The sequence below is a fragment of the Corvus brachyrhynchos genome, unplaced genomic scaffold (assembly GCF_000691975.1).
Source record: "Corvus brachyrhynchos isolate BGI_N302 unplaced genomic scaffold, ASM69197v1 scaffold416, whole genome shotgun sequence".
Taxonomy (NCBI): Eukaryota; Metazoa; Chordata; class Aves; order Passeriformes; family Corvidae; genus Corvus; species Corvus brachyrhynchos.
This window is the reverse complement of record NW_008238439.1, coordinates 2,001,380-2,019,652: the sequence shown is the minus strand read 5'-3', so window position 1 is coordinate 2,019,652 and position 18,273 is coordinate 2,001,380. Positions and strand designations below refer to the sequence as shown.

The window sequence follows — 18,273 nt, the reverse complement described above, 5'->3', positions numbered from 1 at the left end:
AAAAACTCCTGCACACCAGTCAGGTGATGTTTACAAGTAGGAACTATGAGTCAATGGTGAAGGCAAAATAAACCCACAGTGGGTATCTTTGGTAGAAGGCAAAACTTTTATTAATTAACCAGATGTCACAAGTTAACATTTGCAGCTGTCTCAGAGATGGGGGATCATACGGCAGTTATAGGAGCAGTAGAGGAATATGCAAATTTGTCCTGGATACTGTGGAAAGCCAGGCAGCTCTGTCATAATAATTATTTTCCATGTGTCCTAATCATGCAAATCAGTTGCATAGGATGTTCCCTGGAGAGAGCTAATGGTTGTTGCACCAAAGATGAGCCTACATCAGACAGAATTGCCATCAAGGTTTCAATCTGTTCCATACCAAACAGCAAAAATCTCACTACTGTATCATTCGGTCAGAAAAAAACCCAGTCATTTAATAACTATGCCGGACAAGTCAACTATCAGGGGGTATGTGTCACTTAGGAGCCTTTGTCACCTGGTTTCTTCTTGCTTGTCTTCTCTATCATTGTCTCAACAATCATTGCTGTCTCTTCATAAGTCTGAATTCTGTCATCTGAAAACTTCTCGATGGACTCCACCACCTCTACCTTCTCATAGCTCATAGAGCCAGGTAAGGCTGCTTCCCTGAACAAAAGGCCCTGCTTATCTTCTCGCTCATACTCTGTCTCTCGACGGAGTCCTGGCTCAGTTGGGCTTATCAGACCAGGGGGAGGAACGGTCTCAGGTTCAGAGATGTCTGGATACTTTGTGATTTGCTCAATTTTTCCTCTTGTTTTTTTTCCCCATTCAAGCACGTCTTCTTTCTCCTCTCTCTGTTTATCTGGGAGTTCAAACTCTTCTCTCCTTTGACAGATTTCCCCTTTCTCTTTTTCTGATGGTTCGGCAGGTTCTGGCAGCTCTGGTATGGGCTCCACATCACCACCATTCATCACCTTCCCATTGCCAGTGGAAACTGTGATCCCTCCCCCAGCAGGGATGGAGGGGGCCAAGATGCATGGTTCTTCATAGCCTTCCTCCCCTGTCACCAGCACATAACGCCCTTTGGGATGGGCATCAGACTTAACCTCTGGTCTTTTGTAGACTCTTATTTTCTCCCTCACAATGTTACACAATTTATCAAAGGCTTTACTTATCTGGGCTCCATCAGGAACATCCTCTGGGCCAATTTCTTTGTCATCAAATTCTGATCCTTCTTGCTCAGGTTCACACCTGACTGAGCCTTCATGCCTAAACTCCATCTGATCTTGGTCAAAACCTTCCAGAGTTCTTTCGTACATTCTTTCAGGCGAGTGACTGTCGGTTATGTCTTTTGACATCAGCTCCTTTTTCCTGGCAATTTTCTTTGTCAGGGCTTTTTGTCTGGGCTTTACACTGGCAATGTCTTGCATGGCCTGGGTGATATCTAAAGAAAAATCAAAGCAAAGGAAACAACAAACAGTGCTTGAAGACAGTCACTGCAAATGCTAGAGCTGCCTCTTGCCCTCACTACTGCAGGTGGAGAGCCTCTGTATCCCTGGGGGGCTAAAAGTGATCCAGGCACCTCCACTCCTGGCAATTTGGGCTATGGGCAGATGCTGAGAGTCATGTCAGGAGAGAGCAGCAATGGCTGGTGGTCACAGAGCTGAGAAGCCACCTACTCACAATGGCATCACTCAGACACTGACACTGAGCCCTAGGAACCCTCTGCCCCCAGGCTGGTTCTGATCTCCTGGGCAATCAGTAGCCACAGATCCCATGACAGCCTAGCAGCAGCAGGAGCATAGGCAAGCTACTGATTTCCATGGCATGAGCAGCTAGAGCAGAGGAGGCAGGGGTTGGTACTGGTAGGTACAAGATCATGGGGACAGACAGATATTAACATGCTTTCCCCAAGACAGCTGTTTTGTCCCCTGCCACAGCACAGTAACACACATGAAATGTCCTGCTTGTCATGCAGGAGAAAGCAGAGGTGTCTAGAGACTGGCCAAATCCTCAGCAGGTATAAAACACCACTTTGCATGACAGTAGTTATTTACAGCTGCTGAGGATCTGGCCTCAGGCACTACGGACCCATTTAATATAAAATGCTACAGTTCACACAGCAGTTAGAAAAATTACAGCTGAATTCCAAAAAAGTCCCTCATACAGTGGTTTGTCTCCGTTCTCAAGGCAGTTTATTATTAGTAAAACCCCAGTGAGCCTCAGATTTAAGTCATTCCTTATGTTAGAACCTACCACATCAACTCCTTTGTTTAGAGCGCTCTTGCTCATTTAGCCCTGGCCATTTCCTTGTCACCAGGTGTACAAGCATCCTAATTCTAACAAGCCAACCTACAACATAGAGGAAATATCATTCAAAATTATTTTTTGAATGATATTTCCAACCTACAACATAGAGGAAATATCATTCAAAAAGGGCCCTCTGCCTGCCTGTGGCACTCGTCATGCCTTGGTGCTCTTTGCACATCACTCAAGTGCAAACAAACAACTCACAATGAGTCAGCACAAAACCTGCAGCTCTTTCCATCATTTCAGGTGCCTTTTGACTTCACTCTTTTGATTGGCCTAAGTAGTAAACTGTAGAAATTAGCAAAGAAAGGCTTTTGCTTGTGGTTTTGGCCTTTGACAGCTTGTCTCAAGGCCAGCTGAGGTAAGCTGAAATGGTTGCATTTACAAGCCTGTAGTGAGGCTGTCACGACTGGTGGCCATTTTGAAGACAAATGGACAAACAGCTTAAAATACAATGATGCTGCTCTTGACAGACATAGAAAGACACATCACAGGTTTACCTCTTCCCCTTGAAGCCTGAGGCTGGGCAGGTCTGTATATCTGTGTGAAGAGTGTTACGGGTGTTCCTGCTATAGCAGAGTTTAACCTGTGGAGAATATGCGCATCCATCAGTTCTCTCCCCACCATTTTCCTTGAAACCAAGTGAAATTGTGCAAAATGAAGCACAGAGGTTGAAGAAATGTACTTCTCTATGGTGAGGAGTCAAAAAGAATGACGGGAGCCTGTTCCTTGTCTGAGGAAAACCAAGACAGACTTCACAGGAATTAGGCTGGTTTCTGCCAGCAGGAGACATGGGATACTCCATTAGGTAAAGTACACCAATGATTACAACATGTAGCAACAACTTTGTATTTAGCATGGCACTTTGAAAAGATGGGAAGGTTTTAGATGGGGAAACAGTCAATCCAAGCCTACCAGAGGTCAGCAAGAACCTCTGAAAATGCTTTTTTACCATGGTAAAATAGGAAATTTGGAGCAGTCTTCCTTGGAAAACATTTGAGCAGTCAGTAGTATTAAGGGTTAAAAACTAAAATTGAGAGGCTGGCCTATTGCAAAACAGTTACTGTATCTCTGGCCTCTCCAGTCTGCTCTGCTGGAATTTGACATATTTTGTCCTGTCAGAGACCCTGTGTCAATATGATTTTTGGCATTGAGAATTACCCTGTTGACATACTTCTAACTAGAACTCAGTGTCCAAAATAAGACCCTGAAAATTAATTAAATACCCATTCCCCACACGAAGGATGGACTATTTAGTGAGTGTCCTTCCCCTACATCTTCTGGACAGCCTGGAGCAGTGATTTGGGTGCTCTGGGGTCTGGCTCTGCTGCTGTGAAAGACCCTTTTCTCCTCTGTGGCTGATTGTTGACATTAGAGGGAGAGAGTGCTCCTCTGGAAGTTTAAGCATGACCCAAATCCCTGCAAATTTCTTGTATTCTTCCTCTTTCTCCTCATGCCTGAAGAATGGCTTTGCTAGGAAGAGTGCTTTGCTTTACAGAACATTTGGTTTGTCTGCACCCTCCAAAAACCAACCTGTCAGTAATGTCGAGCAAGTGTCATCAACACCCGGTCTGGGGAGAGGATGTTCAGATTGCTTTTGTGTGCTCCTGACCTCTGTACACTGATGCCAGGACAGCATATGGAAAGGAGACTGCATGGACAAGAGAAGCCTAAAATGGCTCTGACCCTTTCCTTGGCAGAAGTTTGACCAGATTTTGCATCTATTTAGATTTCTGTCCCTAGATATCTACCAGTGAAAGGTGTGAAAATGCTATAGCTTTGGGTGAATCAAATGTCCTTAAACATACATTTTTCAAAGGAGATAAAAGAGATCACTGGCCCCTTTGCAAGTGCCCAGAAATCCAGCCTTACCGGCTGTCCTCATTCTCGATGATCCGTTTGTACCGTTCCAGCTCATTCTCCAGGGACTGCTGGTAGATCACCAGCTGGCGACAGTCAGTGGTATACTTCTCCAAGATCCTCTCAGCCTCCTCTATCCCCTTCCTAAGGTTTTCAATCTGCTCATTGTAAAGCTGAATTTCATCGTCATAACTCTCCTGGGTGTTTTTAATTGCTTGCTCCAGCATGGTTGTCTGGTAAATAAAATTGGTGGTGAAAGAAGCAGCTTTGAAACATTCACCATCCCCATATTTTAAGCATAATGAAAGGCAAGTCATGCTTTATTACAATGTGATGCTGCACTGCTGAAACACAGGAGCAATTTCACTACCTTTGTTCAGTTATTCAAAAACAGTAACTCATCAGAGTCGGCAGGGTCTTACAAGGACACCAAAAGTTCTTCACTAGGAAGATGTGCTCAGGAAATACCCACTCCTCCTTCTCTGTGGTCTGCAGACGGGGCAAATAAGACCAAAGGTCTCATTATAAATAAAGAGTTCTCCTTTAGAATTCAATTCCTCGGCCTTTTTACTTCAGCGATAAAACCAACGAGCACATCAACCAGGAGGTGGCGATAGTCGCCTTCCAAAAACAAAGGCCGAGCTTCAGGTGGGATCTTTCACCCTGTAACTTTCCACTCACTTTCTTCAGCTATTTTTACCTACTTATTATAGCTCCTTTATAATTATTTCTTTTAAACTGCATTTCAAAGAGATGAACTCACAAAAAGCTAATGGGGCAATAAGTGACTAATGAATTATTTAATAATTGATTCATTTCTATATGTTTCAGGCAAGATAAAAAACCCCCCAACTTTTAAGGGCCTAAATACAGGAATGATGTCCCTTGGCATTGGTTTAGTTATGTTGTAGTGTACGAGTGGACTGAGACTCTTTTCTGTTCAGTGCTCATGAGGTGGGGTCCATGACATCTCAAACACATGGCTATCAGGTCCAGAAACAGGAAAGCAAAGGAACTCGATGACACCTCAGTCATCAGATCCAGCCTTCACCATCACAAGCAACTGTGTTACTGACCTCCACTCATAAAGCTATTTCACTCTTTTAATCTCAAGGCACAAGAATGAATGGATAAATAATCTTTTCCTAAATGGGATGGGAAGATTTGATCTTGAAAGCATCACGATTAATTCCACAAAGACTGCCTCTCTCCATCTGCCAGCAGAAGGCTGATTTTCTCCCCTTTTTTTCTATATTGATTCTCTCTCATCCCTATATTTATTCTTGTTCATCCCACAGTGCATGTGTCCTTTCCACCAGAGCATCAGACGTGAGAAAATGACCCAGGAAAATACACTGTCCTGACCCTAATGAAAGAAGTTATGCTCAGAAAGTTATGAGCTGCTGCTATGGCTGTCCAAAGGAGTCCAAAATCCCACCAAAAGATGTTTTATGTCAATATTTCATTCCTCTCACCTGGATGGACAACTAAAGGCACAAAGGAAGCTGTATTTTGGGGTCATTCTCCACCCCATCTGCTAAAAAATATTCAACTGCATGGAGGTAGAGATACCATTGGCAACTGGTTTCTACCCACTGCAGCCTTCAGCTGCTCCTCCACCTCCTGCCACTCTCAGCCCTGCACTGCACTCATGTTTGCAAGCACTGGCTGGAGACAGAAGGTTGATTTAGGGCAGGTTTGGCTGGGAGATGGGCAAGGACAACTAGTCAAAGTCTTGGCCGGACATTTTCTGCAAATCAGGGCTTGGCAAAAAGCATATGATTTTTCCTGCTGGTAGTGTCCAAGCACAGGAGTGATGCTGCCTTAATACTTAGTAGTGACAGGGATGAAGGCAGAAAGCCAAATGTAGCTCAACAGCCCTCTCAGTTTTGCTCGCCAAATCTGTCCATTCCTTCTCAGAGGAAGCTCAGCATTGGATGTGGCAGTGATAGACAGGATTGGGCAGAGCCCTGAGGGTCCCCCATCACTTTTCATGGAGCCAATTTCCAGCCAGAGCTCAGCAAGTAAGAAAGTCATAGGAGCTCTGTAGGACTTTTCCATCCACCATGTCCTGCTGATTCTGTCTTGCAGGAATCCAGTTGCACTGTGGAAACCTTCCCTCATCAGCCACTCTGATAAGCAAAGACAGCTTCACTGCACCTACAATACCTACAGCTTTCCCTGGCCATCTAAACCTGACAATATGTACCATTGAGAGAATCGGAATGAAACAGCTGAAGAAAAAGATGGAAATCTAAAAGGAAAACACACCTCCAAGTTAACACAACCATGTTAAAGCCATGTTAGAGGTTTTACCATGTAACCATAAAAAAAGCAAGTTCATGACCAACATGGTTGTGTGTATGGCTAGTGATTACAATACCTCCGTCTGCAGCTTGTATTTCTGTGCCTGTAGCTGGCAGAGGATGCTCTTGTATTCCTCCAGCTGGCTCTGCAGAACAGGGATCCTCCTCTCCGCTATCAGTTTTTCCTGGTTGGAAGAAAACAATGTGTGTACAGGAAAGTATGTTTCACTCCTAAAAAGAGCCAAAAGAAATTCCACTACTGGAAATAAACTGTAAAGACAAACAGAAAATGGCAAAAGACAGATAAAAAGATGGTATTGAATCTCGAGTCAAATTCTGCTGCATGGTGGCATGGCTTTAAGAATAAAGATGTCAGATGGCACGGCTGTTAACAGTACAGCTGAGACCCTGTAGACCTGTTCACATTTTCTTTCAAGTAATGAATGTTCCTGGAGTAGCCACTCATATTGGTGGAAATCAGCAAGTTTTCATCTAGTCTGTATCAATTAATTTGATTTAACTTTTCATCACATCTCACCCCTTCAGGATAAGATTTCCTTTCTTTTCAACTAGTCATATTATCCTGCCAGCTCCTCCTCAGAGAAGAAGCACAACTATTTCAACTACCTTTTAACCACACATTTTTGAGGCAAATATGTATGCTGTAGTGCACCTGACAAAGGTAATTTCTCTTACCTGATTGTTACAGTTTTTCAAAGCTACAGTTAGTTTTTTTCTCCCATATTCACTATTCAGTACTTACGCATTGTTTTGACAGTTTTCACCTAACCTTGGATCAAGAGTTAAAGGATCTGGGACACTTCGGGGTAAACATCATCTCTTTCTTAATTAGAGCTGCATGTATTTCCCAACAGCAATACTTGCCTCACATATGCCAGTAGTTATTGGGGACACACGAGGAGTTGTCTGGATGATCTGCTGCAAGACATTGACGTAGGTCTGTATTTCCATAAGGTTCTGTGATGAGGTAAAAACATTTTCATGAGAAAATGCCATAGTAAGGTAGTAATTTCCATGTACTCCTGGGGCTTATTTCTAGATATGCAATACTTTCAGCATATAAAAGTCCAATTCATGTTCAGACTTGGGTTTGGAATGCAATTTTATACCTGTTTTTGAGTGCAGGAGTGCTAACAGTTTCATCATACTGAGGGTATATTACAGACTTTTGGCTAAGGACTATGCAGTTCAAAGGCTTGAAGATTCCATGATTTCCAATTTCATAGGAGATTTTCAAAATGAGAACCACAAATACTTTTGAATGTGGCCTGAAAAAAGAGTCACTTTTTTCAAAAGCAGCAAAGATGGGACAGTGGCCTGATCCCAAGACTCACAGTTCTCCCAGGAAGAAGGCAACATATGTTAAAGTCAGCTACAGTGGAATCATACATCCACAAGCATATCTCTGCTGATTAACTGGAGTGCCCTGTCCCAAAAAATCGGGTGATGAAAGCAACAGCTTCCTTAGTGTGAAATACAAGACAGCTTGATCATCACTTTGGGTTGAACTGTGATACCAGGTTGACAAATTCAAGACTGTCCTACAGCTGTAGTGACCAGACCCTGAGAAGTGTGTTTGGGTGCTGGAAACCATCCAGTTGTTGTGCCCACTGAAAATAAATAGTGCTATATGCACCCACCAAAACACAAACGGGATTTGCTTTAATTTGCCACCATTTGATCATGGAGGAGGGCAAAGTTCCACACCTATCTCTACAAGGAAGACAGCAAATTCAGCCAGTTACCTTCTTGTATCTGTCCTTTGTGGCATTAATGTCATCCTGCAGGAACTGGGACTCGATCTGCAACTCCAGGTTGCACAGCAAGGCCTCGTCAGCTTCCTGCAATGCAGAGACATGTGGTATGGTAGTATGTGTGGCTGGAGTGCCAAACCCACAGCAGTCCCACAGGCACTGTGTGAGTCACCATGCATGCTGAGCAGTCTGCTTGGAGTGTTAGAGCCTACTGGGAGATACAGAAGCATCATGAAACCAACAAACAAGAGGCAGGTTATTTACCATATTCTTCACCAATGTAATTTACAATACAGTTTGGAACTGGGACTGTCAAAATAATGCTGGGAGCCAAGTAGTACACATTTGAAATACCAGATTTTGATGTTAAAATCTTGAAATGGTGGAAGAGAAGCACCATCTCTGGATGTGTTTAAAAAAAGACTGGACATGGCACTTGGTGCCATAGTCTAGTTAGGTGTTAGGGCATGGATTGGATTCGATGATCTCGGAGGTCTCTTCCAACCTCGTTATTCTGTGAGTCTTAAACAAATGACATCAGCAGACTAAAGCATTGATTTCTCTAGCATCATGACAAGATCTGAGGTATCCTCATGCCTTTTTAAGATCCCCAGTAAAGAAGTACTTACAAAAACCTGATGGGACTTATAAAAAAAAGATGGTCTGAAGTATTTGCACTCTATTTGGTATGTTCTGAAATGCTACAAATTTTTGTCAATTTGGAGCCATTTCTGGAAATAAAAATGAAAGCTGACCAAGTTTAGAAAAAATCCCCTTGCTGCAGAAGTTTATAATGCTTTGGAATTTGTGAGGACAAAAGTTCCTAACATCCAATTAGTTCAAAGAACAAGCCATATAACTAGCAACCATGATCTCAGAGTACATAGGTATGAGTGGCATTGGTCTTTAAATCTAACGAAAACTCCATTTTTGTTCAAAGGCCTAATTGAGGTTTTTCCTATGTTATGTTATTTAACACAAACCCTGGAATTTAGAATAATGTCCATGGAACTTGGCAATATATTTTACAAACATGTAAGAGTAATGATAAGTTTTATGTTTCTATTTAATGCATGATTTCTTTATTAGGTTTGGCATTAACTACGACTGTAAAATAAAATTTTTGAGAAAGCATCTTAAAAGATTTTAACTGAATCTTCCTTGCAACTCTACAAAACTTAAAAGTTCCTCCACCAGTTTGCAATTTGCCTCAAGAAAGTCTGGATTTCTGCATTTAACTCAAAGAATAAAAAAAAGGAGTATTTAAAGGTGTCTTTTTCAAATGACCCATGTGCCATTAGCAGCTGTAAAAATACCTCTGTGAGTGGATCACGGGTTGCAAACAAACCATTGATATCTGTGGGTGCACCATATGACTGGTAGAAGGGGATTTTTCCTTTTGCATGTGTACAGCATGAACTATTCAAAAAATGTGTAGATGTTGGCTGTCTCATTGTGCTGCTAAGCCTCCCAGGCAGAGAACTCTCCAGCAGGCTCTGCTTTGTGAGCCAGGGGCTGATTCAGACATATCCAGCCCAGCACATTCAGACTGTGGAGAGGAAGATCAGCAGGACAATGGCCATGTTGGGACGTTTGGGAGGGAGCCAAAAAAAGCCCCCAGGCACCTGAGTAATACCTATAAGCAAATATTTCTGCACGTGATAAACAAAAGCAGTTTTCACCTTTCCAAATGTTCCTTCAAAGGGGAAAAATACTTCTGCTTTTATTCCATGCTTTCAAAGACACCAGCTTCCTTGATGGAGCTGTGTATCATAACAGTGCAGTGTACATATTCTTTTGAACTTTGCAGTATTTGCTAATCACTCAACTTCTGAAAAGACATTCTGCTTTATGTGATGATTCCAGAACACTGACCCATGTGCTGAAGCAATATTTTCATTTACTGTGGAAGAGAAATTCCTTAGATCTCTCCAGAACCAGTGTTTTCCCAGCTGTCAGATAAAGAATGAGTTTACACCTGCCACATGCAGGTTTTCAGGCTACATCTTGGGCCCTGTACAGAAAACCAGCTGTATTCCCTCCAGTACTTGGTGCTCCAGTGCAAGGAGCTGCTGCAACAGGAGTGGCCAGGGACATCCTGGGATAAAAAACACCCTTGTGCCCTTTTGTGAGCTGTGCCTCGGGTTGGTGAATCAATTCACTTTTCTTTAGCTATAGATTGGTTAAGGGGAACTGTGAAGACACACTTACCAGCTCCAACAACCCCTTACAAAAGATTTATCGTTACAAAGTTTTTTTAAGTGCTTGCAGGGTGTCCAAGAGCCCTGCTAGCACACTGGAAAGCAGAACTGATGTAGGACGTCAAGAGCTCACTGGAGACAGAAATGCTAAAATGCACTTTCTGCATTTAGCAGAATGCATTTAGCATTTTTCTGTCTTTTTTTAATATAAAATATGCATATCATTGATGTGACAATTCTCCAGCAGAGCAGGTCCTGCCATTTGTAGCAAGGAAATAAAAAAATAATCTCTATTTAATCCACCTCTAATTGTTTCCCAATACAGAAGATGAAAGATAGCCTGTGCAAAGTAGAACTGGGGAAAGATATAATACTACATTCTTCACCCAGATGAAGGTTAGCAGCAAGAGAGGATGAATCAGGATTTTTCAGTTTCACAGACCTGGTTTGGAAACTTCCAAAATACTTTAGCCAACTTTTATCTTTTTCTGAGCTTTATATTATACTAAATGTTGTTATTTTTATTATTTCTTTTCCTGTGGTATTAATTTAAGAAAGTGTAGCTTGATATAAAAGGAACAAACCAGGGGGAGTTGGGGCTTCTCTTTTATTTGGAAACCTAATGGGAAGCTGAGGGTCTGTCCTTGGAAGGGCTAACCATATCCTGCAAGGGACTAAGGAGCTTTGAGACACTCCAGGCTTCAAAACATGGACTTAATCAGCAATTTTTCATGGAATGATTATCACTACTGATTGTACTTTAATACAGTAGCTGTATTTAAAAAGTGTGAGGAAAAGGTATGCACACACTGAGGCTCAGACACTTACAAAGCTTAGGGAGGGGAAGGAAGGAGAAGGGCAGAATAACAAGAAATGCCTTGCTCTGACATTTTATCTTCCCACTGCTTCTTCAAAGCAGCTCACTGTAGTAAATGAAACCAAATAAAAAAAAATTATATACCTTTCCCTTGGCATTTTCCCAGACTTACTTTATTAAGGCGCTCCAGGGTTTCTTTTAGCCTCTGCTGATATTCACGTTCGTTTCTATACCTGCAAGTAGAGAAAAGGAGCTAAAGTTCAGCCATTCATCCTTCTGTAAACTGCATTTTTATCTGCACTGTCATGCACAAGATATGCTTCACACTGAAGGAGAATATGAATCTTGAAAGGGCAAAAAAGATTTATTCATACATTAGCATTAATTATTTCTTGGCCCCAGATGCTGAGAGTAATTTCAGAATTGTCTAAATTCTTGTCTTCAGCGTATGCAACAGAATACAACAAAATGCCATGTATTTGCTATCACTTTTTTACAGAAAGTCCAAGAATAGATTATCTGCAATAAATGCATATTCCATTGGTGTTGGACTACAGTGACAGCCATTCAGCATTGGTTACTCTGTGAGGATTTGCTACATTGGCACATGAACATTTAATTACATTGTTCTTGGTTTTCTATTTTACCTGGTGTTGTTCAATAAGCACTTTAATGACAGACACATTAAACATGAAGGTTGCCATTTCACGTATTGACTGTGTATGAATGATGTTGCATTAGGATGCTTAGCTTTGTGTCTCCTTTAATGGTAATTCACATTTTAGCTTGGTCAAAGCAACATGTGAGCCTTAGTAAGGACTGCATTTAACCAACTATTCTTATGCTTTTATAAAATGTCCACAAGTGCATAATGTGCATGTTCCTGGTGCTGAGATGGATGCATAATGTGTTTATCTTTGGTTTCACGAAACAGCACATATTCTTTAAGAATTAGGGCTCCACATTTGTATGTAAGTAGAATTATCTTCTAGAAAATCCTGTTAGCCATGGAGTACAAAACTTAATTGTTGGTTATTGTAATTTATTTCCTTCCTTAAGTAAACTGCATATAAAATGTTTAACAGTAGATGTGGTTTAATGAGACTCCATTAAAAAACAAACAAATAAAGAAACAAACAAAAAAACCCCTGAAAAACAACCAGCCAGAAGAAACTTAGCAATACAAGGCAATGAGACTTTGCCATCAGTACTAAACAAGTGGCTCATCAAACTCCAACAGCAGCAGAAATACAGTCTTAACCCTTTAACACTTTACTTTCCCTAGAATAACAGAGGTACAGAGATATAAAAAAGCTGTCATTATCTTACTTTCTACAAGAAACACTCATGATGGGTGGCAAGTCAGCTCTGGTGGTAACAGTCCTTCATTTGCAGTAAAAGCAATGGACACCAACACAAGCCGAAATTCAGAATTGAACCTAAGTCCCTGTCTGTCTTCTGAAATCATTGATCCAGCCCTGATATGCTGGTGATATCAAAGGGACTTGCTCCAGTCAACAGAGAACTTGACAGTTTCTGGACTGAACATACCAAGGATCAAGTTATAATGATCATGTCAACCTCAGTTCTTTTTTTGTCTCCTGAAGGATGAACAACCAATATTATTCTCATTTCTTTCAACACATACTGGAAAGCTGAGTGGATGATGTCACTCACAAACTGACCAGGACCACAAAGGAAGAACCTGGCAGAACAAGGAAATGGACTTAACCTGGTGCTCTGGTTTCCCAACTTCTTCTGAAATCCCATAATATTAGCAGGGTTGGTCACTGGTCTGTTTTCAATTCTTACATGAACAGCAAAGAACAAGTGAAAATGATGAGGTTTTATTTGATTATCACTCCAACAATTTGCTGAAAAGACTAAAACAATGTCTCTTTTTGCCAAATAGTATTAACACCAGTTTCACTGTCAAGGATACAATATTTTTCAGCTTCAGAAGTGAGACTACCTTTGTTTCAGCTGTTTACCAAATAGCTCACCTCCAACCAATTTTCTATCTATTTAATAAATTTTTTGTGTGCAGTTGGCAGCAAACACTTTCCTAACTTAGATACTTTCTGGCAGCTGAGCGAGAATGAAGCAAATTGTGGCATCTTGTGAAAATCAAATACACAGCTATACGAAAAAGGTTTTACACTCACAGTAATATACAACCATCTGATGGAGTCAATGTCCAAACCTCAGCCCGAATGTAATTCAGATCTCCCTCATTGCTAGATCCTCACCCAAAATATTTTTCAATGACTAAAATATTCAGGTACATTTTTCTTCACTCTCAAATAACCCAAATATGTTCTGCACCACACAGCCATAAATCCACCTGGCGGCCATGAGAGAATTAGTATTGTATGATTATCCTGTGAAGGAGAATTGCTTTCAAGTGATGTTCAATCTTCTCCAGAAGATCAGTGCAAAAGGGCTATGGACCTCTTCGAAATGCTTCAGAGACCTCAGGATGCCTCTGTACCTGCTGAAATGTAAGTGCAATGGCTGACAAGTCGCAATCCTGTTATTGTTTCAAAGCTGATTTTGATGTTTAGTAATTAGCTAGACATGTCCAAAAAAGGTTTTCTTAGATGGTTGCTGGTCAGACTTTCCTGGAGCTTAAGAGCCATGAAGTTAATTTTGCTTATTTAAAAAAACAACGAAACACCAACCTTCTCACCTAGTCAGGTAGCTTTAGGTCTGCTACAAATATTTTTGAACTGCTGAAAAAAAAGAGATGTTAACTGTGTTTTTTTGCATAGGGGAAAAGAAGTGGAGTGGAGGGAGCTTCCAGGCTCAAAGAAAGTGGATCAGAGGATTAAAGGCTTCCATCATCTCTTTTTTTTTGGACCCTGCCTCTGCTGCAATGCAAGGGCTCGCTCCTGTCCAAAGAGGAAACAGTCACAATCCATCCCAGCAATGCTCAATGGCCAGATACTCAATTTGGTGTCAAACCTGAGCCTTTTATCTGAAGAAATATGGGGTGCCTCTCTGTTGAATCCTACTGAATTCTTCCACCTCTTGGCTACTACCATTTCCCCCTTCCCTGATGCATGTCACTAACCTTCTCCCAACAGAAACAGCATGGATGCCAAGGAGAGCCCAGACTATGAAACACAGGTCCTACAAGCATGATGAACAGGCCACTAATGTTTGTCATTTGGTGTCATACCCTGAATGCTTTGATGCACCCAAGAGAGCTGTGCTGTGCTGATTTATGAACAAATTCTACCTGTGTTATCACGAAGCACTACTGAGCAGCTGACAGCCAAAGGGCAAGATTTTGGCAGTTTTTGGAGAATGTGGAGGGCAGGCAAATGCTCCTCACCTCAGCTGCAGCAGGATAAAGTCCTTCCTATCACTAATGAAGCACCAGCAGTGCCAAGACAATCCCTGCCGACAGGGCTGGAAGGCAGCTTTGCCAGTGGAGTCCCCATATCCTAGCTATTGTGTTTTCCCACTTGTTTTTGTTTTCTCACAGGTGTTGGGTCTCCACTGTGGCTGCAAAGGGTGGCAGCTCATCAGAGTATCCCCACTCAGCACATCTTGGAGAACACTGTGCCAATTACTGTGTCCGGCAACTTCCATGCATGTTGACAATCCACTGTATCAGATTGTATGTGCATGAATTTTTTAATTAAACGATTGATTAGCAAGAATTTTAATTTATGAAGTTAATTAATCCTGTTCAGTCAAGGCCACTAAAATCTGGATTTCAGCATCTTTCCCAATATTATGGAGAGAAATATGTTCCTTTTCCACAGCCAGATGCAATGTTGCTATAACAGTGGTGGTCAATAAAGGTAACATAATTAGTCTTTTTATGAGATGCATCCAAACTATTCTCAGCAATGATTTGGTTTTTTGCAACTTCAAAAGAAAGAATTCTCCCCTGGTACAGAGTCTGAACTATTCATGCTAATGAGAAAATCTATGAATGTGACCATAGAGGATTTAAAAATAAATTTTAATGTAAGTTCTACCTTTTAATGGTTTATGAACATTTAATTGTACAGACCCAGTAGTCTTAGGCCCTACTCTGTCTAAATGCAACTTTAAAAGGCCTATTTATATAAATGTAGCTTTTAAAGGTTTACTTAGATATAAATCTATTTTAAATAGATATAAATCTAAATTGTGAAGGTGAGTGAGAGAATGGGTTGTAAGAGTTAAAATTCTTTGCATTAGTGAAGGACACAGCTATTTGTCAATTAATTGATTCACAGTGCTCCCCTCTAAGATATTTTGTTAATCCTAGTGCACCAAAAGCTTTATGCTTCAAGATGAAGCAAGAAACCCACAGTGACTGTTACCAGCTGAATGCAGACTCAGGGAGGAGAGTAGGTCTTCAGCACAGGAATGTTTCTGGTTTCAGCAGCCCCTAATAGGGTGCAGAAGATTACTCCTCTCATATTTTGTTTAGGGAGCTTTATTTATAACTTTCAGGAGCTGAAATCAGAGCCATCAGGATGGCAGAGTACATGTTACCAGAGCACTGCCTTGTTTTAAAACCTGCAACTCAAAACCCAACCAAGTTTTTAAGACCCTAAACAAATTTTCATGTCTGTCTTCTAGTCAAAATCAGCAGCTACCAAGAAAAAGAAAAACAAACCTAAAATTCCCTTCTTGATGTAAACTAATTGGTGCAATTTGGTTAAAAAGCAGACACTGCCCTTCCATTGTCATGGCCTTGTGTATCTTTAATTTTTAAATTGCCATTTTTGGCTTGGATATAGTCAAGGTTTCCTTCTTACTTTTGTTTACAGGTGCTGAGTGAATCAGAATTACATCCCAGAATTGTAAGACAAAGCACCATCCTTTTTTTTTCTGGGAAGCCACTAACTACCACTTTAGCAGGTCCTAAATCTTGCTTTCTGAAAGCACAGCCCCTTCTCTGGGTATTTTCTTCTCCTCTGGATTTTCAATGTCCCGTATTATTCCCCACCTATTTACAGTTTGCATAAAGCAGCTCTAATAAAAATAAATTACTTTATGTCATATTACTAATCCTGTACTATTCACACAGATTTTTAACTAATATGCAGCTAGAAAACAAAGTACTGGGTTTAGTCAAATACTCATGGACACTGTGTAATAAAAACACGTGAGCAAGTATCAGAGTCAACAGCTAAATTACAGCATTGAATCATAGTTAAATTTCCTGCTCATAAATATTGGAATATAAATCTGCCTAATCAGGTGCTTATTACCCACTGGCACTGAGTCAGGACATTGTGGACATCTGACTGGCAGCAATAAGCCTCAGTGCACCTGGATGGGTTATTCTCTCCTGTCAGATGAGAAAGAGAGATCAGGGCTTTGCATTTCCATAGGTGTGCTGTAGCTCACAGCCCTCATGTGGCTGTTCATTTGGCAGTGTGCCGAATTTTCATGGTTGAAGTAGCCAGATAGATATTTTGGGGGCAAAAAATCCCCGACCAATAAGTAACAGGAAGATGAGCAATGCTCACCAACTCTTGGGTAATTAAGTCATGTGACCAAAATTGCCTGCTGCTTGAGGAAAGGCATCCATCTCCATCAGCATCTGAGGCTCCTGCTCTTTGAATTATGGTGCCACAGAGGTTGAAGAGGTGAAGTTGGGAGAAGCCTGCTCTTACTGTTTTAGTGGCATGAGATGGAAATACAGGATGCAAGGAAGAAGGGGGGGGCAAATTTCACACACCAGGAAAAAATGTATCTGCTTTCTTTTCATCTCACATCTGTAGAGGCTGGTACAGACCGGCCCAGGTGCCTCATAGAGGCTGTAAATAAGAGTTTCTCAGAGACATCCTGCACAGCTCAGGAGATGTTTGGTATTGTGTAACTCTGGGCTGATCAGACACAAGACTTGCTTTGAGACACCTGGCAGTCAAATGGGTCATTTCCTCTTTGCAGCTCAGAGCACAGTTCTCCTAAGGCTAATGAACAACAGCAGCCATCGAGTGCCAGGGCTGCTGCTGTGAAATGGAGAGGGAATTTGCCCATCTAGGATCAGTGAGACAATAAGAGGCAGAGCTGCAGCTCCCTAAGTCCTGATAACTTACTTTTCGCCATGGGCTTACATGCCATCCCTCTCGACAAGTCTGATACACATGGAGAGGCATCACCCATGCACGAGAAGTAACTGGTGACACCAAACCCATCCTTATTACAAAGATTAACTATGGGAATGATACCACCCATCTTCCATGGATTGTAAGCCTTACTTGTTGCGGTACTCATCGAGCATGCGCTGGGCATCCTTCTCCTCCCGCTCCAGCTTGGCTCGGTCGGAAGCCAGCTCCCGCATTCGCTGGCGGTTGAACTCGATCTGCCCAGCAAAGGCCTCGTCCAAGCCCACCAGCTCATCCATGCGCTGGAAGGTCTCCAGCTGCTTGCGCAGGATGGTGTTGCGCTGCTCCAGCACACGCGCCCGGTTGATGTAGCTGGCGAAGCGGTCGTTGAGCTCCTGCAGGTTCTCCAGGCCGCGGGCTTGGGCCAAACTGTCAAATTCTGGGGAGCCTCGCAGCTCATCGTAGGCATCTGACCGCTCGTACTTCTCCTTGCGTACCTCACGGAGGAAGCTGCTCCTGTACATGGCTTCAGAGGGGCTGTGCAGTGCCGGGGTCCCCTCTTGTGTGCCTGCCTGTCTCTCCAGTTTGGATCTGAATTATGTCTGGGGGGTTTGGGGAGGAAGAACTGAACATAATCACCCCCCCAGATGATTAGGACTTGTCTCCAGGGTGGTTTGTGGCACTAAAGGCATCATCTGCGGCAGTGAACTAAATAAATCCCAATAGCCCCGCCTTGGAGCTGCGCATCCAGGCGTCAGCAGTTTGGAGGAGCAGTGGGCACAGAAGGGCTAGGGGCTTTTCTTTTCAAGCATTGCAATTGTGTACAGCCAGAATAAAAGAGAGCAACGTCCAGCTTTCACCCGGTGGATTAAAGCATTATCCATGGAAAACAAAACAAGTGCTTTGCAGTTTTGGAGGCTGAGCTCAAAGCCTTTCATGGCTGTACTGGGGGGAGAGCTTTGT

The 18,273-nt window shown here is 42.1% G+C and overlaps 1 protein-coding gene across 1 annotated transcript; it reads right to left on the bottom strand.

The window, feature by feature from the left end:
- Positions 1 to 83: 83 nt before the first annotated feature.
- On the bottom strand, positions 84 to 18,058 carry BFSP1 (beaded filament structural protein 1). The gene is made up of 8 exons (XM_008635458.2): positions 17,464 to 18,058; positions 11,421 to 11,481; positions 8,222 to 8,317; positions 7,341 to 7,433; positions 6,533 to 6,640; positions 4,162 to 4,382; positions 2,790 to 2,875; positions 84 to 1,423 (listed from the first exon to the last, which is right to left on the bottom strand). The coding sequence occupies exons 1-8, from the start codon at positions 17,832 to 17,834 to the stop codon at positions 480 to 482; spliced, it is 1,980 nt and encodes a 659-aa protein (XP_008633680.1). The 5' UTR covers positions 17,835 to 18,058; the 3' UTR covers positions 84 to 479.
- Positions 18,059 to 18,273: the final 215 nt, after the last annotated feature.

Excerpts from the sequence above, each read along its gene's own strand:
- BFSP1 (XM_008635458.2), bottom strand. The coding sequence starts at position 17,834 with ATGTACAGGAGCAGCTTCCTCCGTGAGGTACGCAAGGAGAAGTACGAG. Across the intron at positions 8,318-11,420 it reads CCCTGGAGCGCCTTAATAAA|GAAGCTGACGAGGCCTTGCT; the intron begins GTAAGTCTGGGA and ends TCTGCATTGCAG. Across the intron at positions 1,424-2,789 it reads TCAGGCTTCAAGGGGAAGAG|ATATCACCCAGGCCATGCAA; the intron begins GTAAACCTGTGA and ends ATTTTTCTTTAG.